The sequence below is a fragment of the Gymnoscopelus braueri genome, assembly GCF_963280865.1.
Source record: "Gymnoscopelus braueri genome assembly, chromosome: 16".
Lineage (NCBI taxonomy): Eukaryota > Metazoa > Chordata > Actinopteri > Myctophiformes > Myctophidae > Gymnoscopelus > Gymnoscopelus braueri.
The window spans coordinates 52,232,791-52,244,868 of record NC_137616.1 but is presented as its reverse complement, the minus strand read 5'-3'; the positions used below and the strand labels follow the sequence as shown (position 1 = coordinate 52,244,868).

Genomic DNA, 12,078 nt, shown 5'->3' with positions numbered 1-12,078 from the left:
AAGTATATAGCGATAAAGTGGTTATGCATGTTTTGTAATAATAATCAAAACCTACCTTTTTATTTTCCGGTTATTGCCTGACATGTATGACGGTTCACACCTGATGCTAATCATCTAGTCACCTGATCATAGGTTTTTCTGATCAGCTCATTTATTTGTATATTGATCTGTGACCTGACACTATGATTTGACTTGTATCCGTACTATTGAACTCTGCATATATTTTGTGTGTGTGTGTGTGTGTGTGTGTGTGTTAGTATACTGTATATGGTGTCTTTAAGTTCCTAGCATGCTTTGCATTTTAACCCAGTGGTTCTCAAACTTTTTCATGTCAAGGACCCCCAAAATGATATGTATTTGGCTGCGGACCCCCCCCCCCAACCATTTCAAAATATTTTGTTCCAGGGACCCCCAGAAGCAAAGAGTCCCTCGAACAAAATACTTTGAGATGGTGGTCTGCGGCCAAATACATATAATTATATAATTGTGGGGCTCCTTTACATGGAAAAGTTTGAGAACCACTGATATTATAGCAACATACGTTTTTCTGAAAACTGTTATAATTTGTAGAATCGGCCTCAGGACTTAATTAGTTAAATGTCTTCATGCTGTCACAAAGTTATATTTCATAATTATTAAATAACCTCCTAATCGCAATTATTTGATTTAATCAAGCATTATTGTGCATATTCGTCATAATTGTTTCCCTTCATCTTTATGAATCCATCTCTTGCAAACGTTTTTTTTTAAATAAATTGCGGAAATAGACGATTTGCAAGCTCATTCTTATTTGATTAGAATGTGATTTCTTTACAAACCCTAAAATAAAAAATAAAAATATGTAATCACTGTGTATTCTATAATGCAGTGGTTCTCAGTGGTTTCATGTCAAGGACCCCCAAATTAACATAATATGAACTTATGAAGACATATGAGGTTACACAGGTCCCTCATACCTGTCTAACTGCTTCTGCAGAGTGAGTGACACACACAGCCACCATCCACCAGAGGGAGCCACCATAACAATTTACTATTTACAATTCTGGCATTTGAGACACTCTTAATCCAGAGTAATTTACAGTAAGCAAGGACAACACAAAATAATACATCACATGCATAGAAATAGTATTCTTGGATCATGGGTAAACCAAGAACCAGTGGTGTAAAGTAACTAAGTACATTTACTCAAGTACTGTAGGCCTACTTAAGTACAATTTTTACTTTACTGGAATATTTCCAATTTTCAGTAGGCCTACTTTTACCTCTACTCCACTTCATCTCAGAGGAAAATATTGTACTTTTACTACAATTATTTGAAAACTTACGGATTTTGATTATTATTACAAAACATACATTAACCACTTCAGCCCTATATACATTTCAGCCATTTGAAAATAGCAGATCTACAAGCTTTCATCAGATCTGCAAATGAATCACTGGTTTCTTTCAAAACTGGCCTGATAAAGCATCTGTCAGAAAACTACAAGTGAGATCGATATTAAAACTACAAGTGGAGATAGTTGCACACATTTTCCAAAAAAAATTGCAGATCTACAGTGCCGCGCTACGAGCTTGTAGATCTAATATTTTTGTATAGCCAAAGTATAAAATCACTTTAACCATTACTTTATACGTTGGCTATTCAAAAATAGCAGATCTACAAGCTCATAGCGCGGCACTTGAAATTAAAAAACTGGCATCAATTTTCCATTTTCTCCTCTGTAAATGTAGCTGAACCAGAAGGTTCCTGGTTCGATACCCCGCTCTCCCAGAGTCAGTGTGGGAGTGTCCTTGAGCAAGACACTGAATCTCCTGCTCCTGATGAGCAGGTTGGTGTGTGTGCGTGTGCATGTGCTTATGTGTGCGTGCGTGCGTGCGTGTGTGTGTGAATGGGTGAATGTAATGCACATTGTAAAAAACGCCTTGGATAAGGCGCTTCATAAATGCACCATTTACCGTTGTATCTCTTTGTACAAGCTCAAACTTATGAGCTTGCAGATCAGCTATTTTTGGCTTCAGAGTTAGGAGTAGAAATGTAAAAAACAAAAACATCACAAAATCAGCATCTTAAAGTGTGTGTGTGTGTGTGTGTGTGTGTGTGTGTGTGTGTGTGTGTGTGTGTGTGTGTGTGTGTGTGTGTGTGTGTGTGTGTGTGTGTGTGTGTGTGTGTGTGTGTGTGCGTGTGTGTGTGTGTCATGTAGCCATGCTCTAAGGGGTCATGAATGCAGGAAATGGACGGACAAAGAGGGCAGTCTGTAGCAGCATGGACACACACACACACACACACACACACACACACACACACACACACACACACACACACACACACACACACACACACACACACACACACACACACACACACACACACACACACACACACACACACACACACAAAGGAAGGAGTATTTTTTCCATAGACCACAGAGAACAGAGGATCCAGTGAAATATGGATTCATAACAGTGTGCTTCATAGTAGTGTATGAGTGTGTTTCCCAGCAGAATGGAACCATGTTGAAGCTCTCTGGGAGAACAACCGCATTTTAACAAGACTTGAGAGTAAATATTGTAAAATATTTATTGGCAAATATTGTACTTTTACTCCACTACAATTATTTGATAAACGTTATTTACTAGTTACTTTGCAGATATACATTATTAATATAAAACACACATTAACCACTTTAGTCCTATTTAATACCTAGGCTATTTTCAAACATGTTAGTACTTTTGGTATATGGTATATTTTGATGCCAATACTTTTGTACTTTTACTCAAGAAACATTTTGAACACATGCCTTTTACTTATAACAGAGTATTTCTACATTGCAATATTGATACTTTTACTAATAATTTGAGTACTTTTTCCAGCACTGCTAGCTATACCCAACATTGCCATTCTAACAAACCAGCAATTCTGCCAGCAAGGCTTCAGATGGAAAATAAACTCCCCACAAAAAGTGGACACTTAACTTTGGTCGATTATTTCTCCCCTTTAATAATACCAATTGGTATTGTGTTTTATATCATTTTTATCGTTGATTAGTCACCTTTACAAGGAGGTACAGCTTGTAAGGATCGGGCATTCGTGGAATGAGCAACACAGCTAAACGTATGGGTAGCGCCTCCGAAACATTGCCAAAATCTCCCAATAGGCTTCTGTTGGTATTCACTCTGGTTTTGAGAAACCTGCCAGCACACAGGTCGCTCAAAACCTGCAACTCTGTTGAGTTTGTGTTGATTCTCCAAGCAGCAACACTGACCTCATGGAAAGATGCCACGTTTGTCTCTTCAGGATAAGGCCCATGGTGCAATAAGGCAAGTGAAGCTGGTGTTCCGTTACGCAGATTACGCGTATTTGGTGATTATTTGGTGTCAGCCCTGGTACCATTTACAAACTTATAGGACCAAGTTCTGTGAGACTGGTGAAGGAAGTCAAAGGACGACAACAACCCAAGAAGACCGGTTCCTCACCCTAGCTTCACTGAGGAACCATACATGGCCAGTGACTTTGACCAGTTTCACTTACCAAACCTTTGCATCATGCATGTCACACAAACGAATGCGGCACACAACACCAATGGTTTTGATCATGTGGAAGTTAAATGGTGGATGTGTGGATAGGACTCTATATGAACAAACTTGTTATATACATAGGCGGCGGGTAATGAAGGCTAGGGTAGGCTAAGCCTTCCCAAATGTTATGCTGGGAAATTCTGGGAATTGTGCAAATTATATATAACTAGACCATACCCGGTGAAGGGTGCAGGCGAAAGTAGTTGCAAACTTGGGGTTATTGCACGTCCTGTCGCGCGGTTCCCCCCCCCCCCCCCCCCCCCCCCCGAAAGCGAAACCTAACTGCAGCATGCAAACCGAAAGCGAAACCTAACTGCCGGTCGACCCAACCAAGACGGACAGACACCAAGACAGACACCAAGACAGAGGTTAGTGGAATTATAGGTTGATATATGTGCGCAGCATTATTTAGTACATTTTTTGATAATAAATCAGTAAAATCAGGCAAAAATTAAAATTAAATAACCTAACCCTAACCCTATAACCGAAATAAAGTAACCAAAAACCAAAAAGAATACTAACAAAAATCACCCACAGCATTCCCAATTGTCAAGCTCACCCGCCGCCTATGGTTATATCAACAAAACGCATGGCATCTGTTTGTGAGACATGCATGACGCAAAGGTTTTGAAAATGAAACTGGTCAAAGTCACTGGTTACGTTACACCACTGGTTTGAATTTACAACGGGTTCATAGAGGAAGGGGACGTGTCTGATCAAATAATGAATATCAAATATGTAATTTTTTAATCAATTAAGCAACTGTCTGGACAGCACACCAAAAGCCTGAGTACATGGGAAGTGTTTTTAAAGTGAAATGTACCTTTAAGTAAAACAAACAAACAAACAAACAAAACAAACTTCTTCCACCATGACTGAGTGATGAAATGTGATCAAAGACACAGAGAGCTGGCTGAACTCCCACTAAATACCTTAATGTCTCACAGAGGATGACGTCGTATTACCTCCCATTTCCTCACTTTACCTACCCCCTGGGGCACCACGCACACACGCACACAGCAGCTATTATAGCCGTGGTTGCCAGGCAGTCTGGACCAGTCTACTGGGGAACTCAACACTTAAGGGGCTAAAAGTCTCTCTCTCTCTCTCACACACACACACACACACACACACACACACACACACACACACACACACACACACACACACACACACACACACACACACACACACACACACACACACACACACACACACACACACACACACAGCCCGTATAAGTTCTTTAAAGGTGATTGTCCATCAAACAGCCTTTAATCTTAATGACTTCTTATAAAGGAATACAAACAAAAACATCAAGTGCTGCGTGATGACATAGATACACTTTCATGAATAAAAATGAATATAGATGTCATTCACCGGTGTGATTCTCATAGCTCATGCTCCTCCAAACACAGCTGATTTTTAAAAACACTTTATTTTTATTTTTCCATATGTTGCATATTTAACACAGCTGATTTCAATTACAGAACTAGTCCGTTTTGAATCTCATTCAAGAGGACGTCCAGACGGTGTATTACACATTGTAAACTTAACCAGCACTTAACCTTGTTTTTTTGTTTTTTGTTCGTCTTTGCTCTTCATGTTAAAGAGGTGGTGCCATGGTTTTGCACCTTTTCTGTTTTTCATGTGTCTATGAGGTTGATAGAACTTCATTAAGCCCCCTGGTGGTGTTTTTATGGTGTTTTATGTCTTCTCTGACTATTTTGAGTTTCTACCTGGAGGCTGAAACCTTGAGGGTCAAACGTGCCAATAGAGAAACAGCACTTTAGTGACATAGTAAAATTATACCCTCCCCCTCATTATCATAACACAACAGGTGTGGGCATGAGGAGGAGGAGGGACTAGGACAGGTGGGTGGTGCTAAGGTGGTGGAGGAGGTGCTAAGGCGAGAACCAGGTATACTTAATGAACTGGAGGCGTGTCCACATAAAAACATAATTTTAACAATTTCTGTACACTTTTTGGAAAAATATCTTCCTCCTAGTATAACCATAATACCTGATGATTATGTTTTGGGGGGGGGGGGGGGGATCACTGAAAATCACGGCACCCCGTCTTTAACTCATATTATTATATTATATTATATTATATTATATTATATTAGTAATGTAAACGGTGAGGTTTTCACATAAGACCCCCTAGGGTTTCTTACGTCACCGGCACCAGGTGCGTAGCCACGGGTGGGCATAGGTAGGCCTGGGCCCACCCATTTGGTGATTCTGCCCACCCCCAAAAAATGTGAATAATTTTTTTTGAAAACAAATATAATTTATCTTTTTATTTTTGTATTTTCTATATCATATTCAGTCATTTTGATAACAGTAGGTATCCAAAATCCGTCACAAACCCGCGAAAAAAGCGTCTAAAACCGCTAATAACCGCAAATGTTCGGGCGCGCAGCACACAGTCCGGACACACATGCACGCGCACTGCGCTCGTGTGCATGTGTGCCCACCCGCAACTCCCCTAGGCCCAGCCTCGGCTAGCGTTCTGGCTACGCCACTGACCGGCACAACTATTTAATAAACTTTCCCTTGGAAATAACTAACCTAATGTCCTGTGAATGTATACAAAAACATGTTGTGCAAGTCAAATAAATCAAAGGACGGCCGGAGAGACGGCGACCCGGGGTGGAGAGGGCGACCCGGGGTGGAGAGGGTTGGTCAGCCCCAAACCACTTCTGGTCAGACGAGACGAGGGAGGAGCCAGGCTCTGAGGCGACCCACAGTGCCTAGAGCCTCCTATAGCGTCGCCAACACCTGCTGCTAACATCTCACCTGACCTGGCCTGGCATCGGCCGGACTGATGGCGTGGATTCACTCACATACGTTCTACGTGTGGGTGGATCCGCGTTGTCGGTCTGGCTAGTGTCAGGCTAACCCTAACCCCTCCACCATAATGTGGAATGTCATGACATCATCCATTCAATCATGTGAATCACTGGTTTCTTTATAAACTGGCCTGAAAAAAAGCTTCTGTCAGAAAACTACAAGTGGAGATAGATATGAAAACTACAAGTGGAGATAGATATGAAAACTACAAGTGGAGATAGATATTAAAACTACAAGTGGAGATAGATATTAAAACTACAAGTGAAGATAGATATTAAAACTACAAGTGGAGATAGATATTAGAACTACAAGTGGAGATAGATATGAAAACTACAAGTGGATATAGATATTAAAACTACAAGTGGAGATAGATATTAAATGGCCTTGACATGAGGGATCATACAGTATACTGCCACCGTTGTTCCTTTTTCTCTTCTGTAAATATAGCGGTTTGTATTTGTTGATCAAAGCGCCACCAGGAGGCCGACTTTTGTGAAACACATTTTTGGATATCACTCCTTCAGAGTCTGTCCAAAAATCACGCAAATCAGTACACAGTATCTCTACAGTCTATGTGATCCTGACGTGAATCTGTCCAATATTTCATATTCCATCCCAATTGACTAACATTGGCTTCCAAAGTCTGCAGGATTGGTCCATTTTGAACAAAATGCCTCAAATCATGAACGCAGCGTGCAATTTCCCTGAAATTTCACACACACATTCCCACTAGGCCGAGGAAGAAATGCCACCCTTTTCACATTGGCCTGTTATAGCGCCACCAGGAGGCCATAATAACCTACCTGACCTGCTGGCAGAGACCTGTGCACCGAGGAGCACTTTTTCTAGTTACAGTATATATTATATATTGATTAATTAAATACATACATAGGACCACAATGGAAACAAGACTTTTGTGTGTTATCCTTTTAGCCCAAGTGTTTTACCTCTGTGCTCTTTATCATCAATCAATCAATCAATCCCCCTCCTTTTCCTACACCCAGTGGTGTAAAGTAACTAAGTAACTAAGTTTACTCAAGTACTGTACTTATATTGTATTTCCAATTTTCAGTACTTTTACTTCTACTCCACTACATCTCAGAGGCAAATATTATACTTTTACTCCACTACAATTATTCGAAAACTTTAGTTACTAATTACTTTGTAGATTTTGATTATTATTACACACAACAACATACATTAACCACTTCGGCCTTGTGTACATTTCGACCATTTGAATATAGCAGATCTACAAGCTCACAATGTGACGCATTGTGAGCTTGTAGATCTGCTATTTTCAAATGATCTTCTTACATTAAAAAAAATGTAAAACTTGTGAAATGGGACATTCTGAAAACATTTTACTTTCTACTTTTGTACTTTAACTTACGTACATGTTGATACCAATACTTTAGTACTTTTGATTATTGGATTTTTACTTGTAACAGAGTATTTCTACATTGCAGTATTGATACTTTTACTTGAGTAAAAAACTGTGAGTACAGACAGACAGACAGAGTAACAGACAGACAGACAGACAGACAGACAGACAGACAGACAGACAGAGTAACAGACAGAGTAACAGACAGAGTAACAGACAGACAGACAGACAGACAGACAGACAGACAGACAGACAGACAGACAGACAGACAGACAGACTAACAGACAGAGTAACAGACAGACAGACAGACAGACAGACAGACAGACAGACAGACAGACAGACAGACAGACAGACAGAGTAACAGACAGACAGACAGACAGACAGACAGACAGACAGACAGACAGACAGACAGACAGACAGACAGACAGACAGACAGACAGACAGACAGACAGACAGACAGACAGACAGACAGACAGAGTAACAGACAGAGTAACAGACAGACAGACAGACAGACAGACAGACAGACATGATCCATCACCTTTAAACCTCAAAGCGATGAACATTTTTAATTAAACGTTCACTGAATTTAAACTTAACACTGAACACTATTAATGAATAAAACCCAACATGAAATAGCCTATATATACACGCAACCAGGAGCTTAATAAGCATAACGAGACATTAATAACCTAATTTACACGCTGTTAATTAAAGATAATGACTGTTTATTCCCACCTGTTACCTTTCTCAACAACTGTAAAACTGAATACATAGAGAGGGGTTGCAGATCTACAAGCTGCTATGTTAAGCAGCTTGTAGATCTGCACAAATTTGCAGATCTACAAGCTCACAACACGTGCTGTGAGCTTGTAGATCTGCTATTTTTGGGGGCTAACATTACCAGCAGAATATAGAAGGATGATACTATTACTGTTAGAGTGTTTAATTGTATTGATAGATAGATAGATAGATAGATAGATAGATAGATAGATAGATAGATAGATAGATAGATAGATAGATAGATAGATAGATAGATAGATAGATAGATAGATAGATAGATAGACAGACAGACAGACAGACAGACAGACAGACAGACCATGTCTCACCTGTTAAAGATCTTCCTCATCCTCTGCACAGCACCCATGGGTGCCACAGAGACATCGCTGTGGGCGCTGGGGACACTCTGTATAGTGGTGACAACATGGTTCTGATGATGGACACCAATCATCCTCTAGAGCCTGAGATGTATGGATCTAAAACACATAGATATATAAATGTATCAGAACACATCAGGTCTCATAGTGTTAGAGGAGAGGAGACACACAGATCATATCTCATGTGTTTTATGTCTCAGTGTCTGAGGATTCTATCAGCCTGATGGATGATAATAATGATATCTATGCGTTTCATCCGCTTGGATTAGATTAGATGTACAAATCCCTCGCTGTAGATGCAAAAATCCCTCGTTAACAGATCCACAAGTCCTCATTGAAGGAGACGACGTGCTCTTCTTCCCATGGCTGTCCTGAGCGGCGCGGCAGGTGGCGATGCGGAGCGGTGCGGTCCGTCGCGTTGCGTGGCGCGTCGCGGAGCGGTGCCGTGCGGTGCTGAGTGGAGCGGTCGGGCGCGTCGCGGAGCGGTGCGGCGCGGTGCGTTAGCGGCGCGGCGCGCACAGGTGGACGGACGCGCTTTTATTGTGGCGTTTCCATGACGGTTCGATTCCTCCACGGTCTGTGCATGGATGAAATGCCAAAGCACCTCCTCTGCTCTCCTCTCCTCTGCTCTCCTCTCTTCTCCTCTCCTCTCCTCTCTTCTCCTCTGCTCTAGCTCGGTTACAATCCAAACACAGTGCACGGTGCAGGGGGGGGGGTGTGGTGGGGGTCTACAATGAGCTGGTGGGGGTCTTGTGGTGGTCGTGGTGGTTCGAACCCCTCCTCTCCTCTCCTCTCCGTTCTGTAACTGCTCTGGATGATGGTGTGTGCGTGTGTCCATGCAGAGGCGTGACTCGGCCACAAGGCGGCGACGCCGATCCCACTTTCTTGAATTTCTTTGAATGTGTTGCCATAGCAACGCATCGCAATGAACTGCAGTATGGTATCGCAGGTTTACCAGAGAGGAGCTTTAGGGAAAGGGGGCGTGTGGATTCAACTATGGGCATCACTTGTTAACGATGTTAACGATTTTAGTTAAAAATGTATATATATATATATATATATATATATATATATATATATATATAAATATTCAGATTTGCACACATTTTCACGTTTCCCCCCCCCAAAAATAGCAGATCTACAAGCTCATAGCGTGGCACTCGGTGCCACGCTATGAGCTTGTAGATCTGCTATTTTTGATATAGCCAAAGAAATCGAATTAAACAGGTTAATACAATCAGATATAAAAAGGACTTTTCAGTTTGATGAATGGACCGTCACTGCAGGGTGTTAACAGCTTACTATGATCTAATAGGATGCACAGCTCTCACATAGGCATGGTAAAACCTACATGCTTACTGTAGCTTTAAGACCAATTTAAACTTGAAAACATCCTACTCTACAGTAGTGCTGCTGTTCTTTCATTGTACAGTGCCTTGTAGATCTGCTATTTTCACTATCTCTGAACATTTTTTTCTTTTGATTATACAAAGTAATGGTTAATAAATAATTAAAGACAGGAAGAAAAGACAACATTAATGCCATGGGATGTTACTGTGTCAATTGGGGTCCCAGAGCTAAAAACAAATCTAATGGGGGTCCGTGGCCTATATGTCACTCTGGGGGTCCCGGTTGAAAACCAGTTCTGTATCCCTTTATGTTTTTTTGTTTTTCTGTATTTTGTTTTTAATTATTATTATTTCAAAGGATTTTCAAATAATGTCCAAAATAAAGTTTTTCGTAAATTTAAAACGAATTCAAAGATTTTGCAAAAGAATGAAAAATAAAAATACAAATGAAATGAAATGAATTATTTCCATAAATTATAAGTATTATTATAAGTGGTGAAAATAGCAGATCTAAAAGCTCACAACACGTCGCATCGCGGCGTGTTGTGAGCTTGTAGATCTGCTATTTTCAGAGACACCTCAATTTCTCTTTTGGGTTGCGTGCTAAAAGCTTGTAAAAAGCAACGCATTTTAATGGGAGGATTCATATTAAAGTATATCTCTCTGTTTACTCACCCAATAATACATTAATTAATGTTACATAGAGTCAGATCTGCTCATCTAGTTTCACATCTATTTGGAAGTTGTGTCAGAAAACGTGTAATTTAATAAAACAAACAAATGCACTCACACACTCACACACACACACACACACACACACACACACACACACACACACACACACACACACACACACACACACACACACACACACACACACACACACACACACACAGTATGTATGTCATCATGATTTGTGTGCATGGGGTTCTCATCTTAAACAAGCGTAATGCTTAATGAGGGTTTCCAGTTTAGTAGACCTTGTATTGTGAATTTGTACTTCCATGTACTGTTATGTACTGTCATGTACTATTCTCATGTCTTTCTAAATAAACTACATCAATCAATCAATCAATCAATGGACACAGATAGTTACTCATACCTGTGACTGTAGTGCCCTCTGCTGGTCACATCAGCTGTAGCAGTAAACAAAGTGTTTATCCATTAAATTCTTCCTTTCCTCTCATCTCTCTCTCTACTGTAACCATTAGAAACAAACAAACAGCCTCTAACATGGCATCAAAGAGAAGAATCTCTTTGATAGTTATACATTTAACCACTTAAACCCCAGCATCTGTATTGTGGGGAAAGCTTTCAACGGAAAATAGCAGATCGACAAGCCCACAACGCGTCACGTTGTGAGCTTGTTGATCTACTATTTTCCGCGAAAGCTTTCTCCACAATAACAGAAAACAGGAATACACTAGTATTGAGCCCTGAGGGTCTCCGGTTACCCATATGAGGTTGAAGTTGTTAAACAGTGTGGTGTTTACTTCCGGGAATGTGATGTCATCGGCTCGCAGAGTTACAATTGGTCAGTTTCTTCTTCTTCTTCTTCTTCTTCTTCTTCGTCGTCTTCTTTGTCTTCTTCTCCTCCCCCTCCTCCTCCTTCTTCTTCAGGCAGGGGTCAACATAGACATATAAAGGTAGACGCCTCCTTCGGCTCTGAGGCATTGGTATCTCGGGCGCCATTTTAGAGTAGGCAAGCTTCCGCGTGTGTCACAGAAGGGGGCGTTCGGTAGGCCAATCAGAGGCAGGTGGGG

At 40.8% G+C, this 12,078-nt stretch overlaps 1 protein-coding gene across 1 annotated transcript in view; it reads right to left on the bottom strand.

The window, feature by feature from the left end:
- Positions 1-9,605, bottom strand: part of slc35f1 (solute carrier family 35 member F1) — a 51,321-nt gene extending 41,716 nt beyond the window's left edge. The window contains exon 1 of the mRNA XM_080452351.1: positions 8,919-9,605. Within this exon, the coding sequence (XP_080308477.1) occupies positions 8,919-9,040 (122 nt within the window). The 5' untranslated portion in view covers positions 9,041-9,605. The remainder of the gene's footprint in view (positions 1-8,918) is intronic.
- Positions 9,606-12,078: the final 2,473 nt, after the last annotated feature.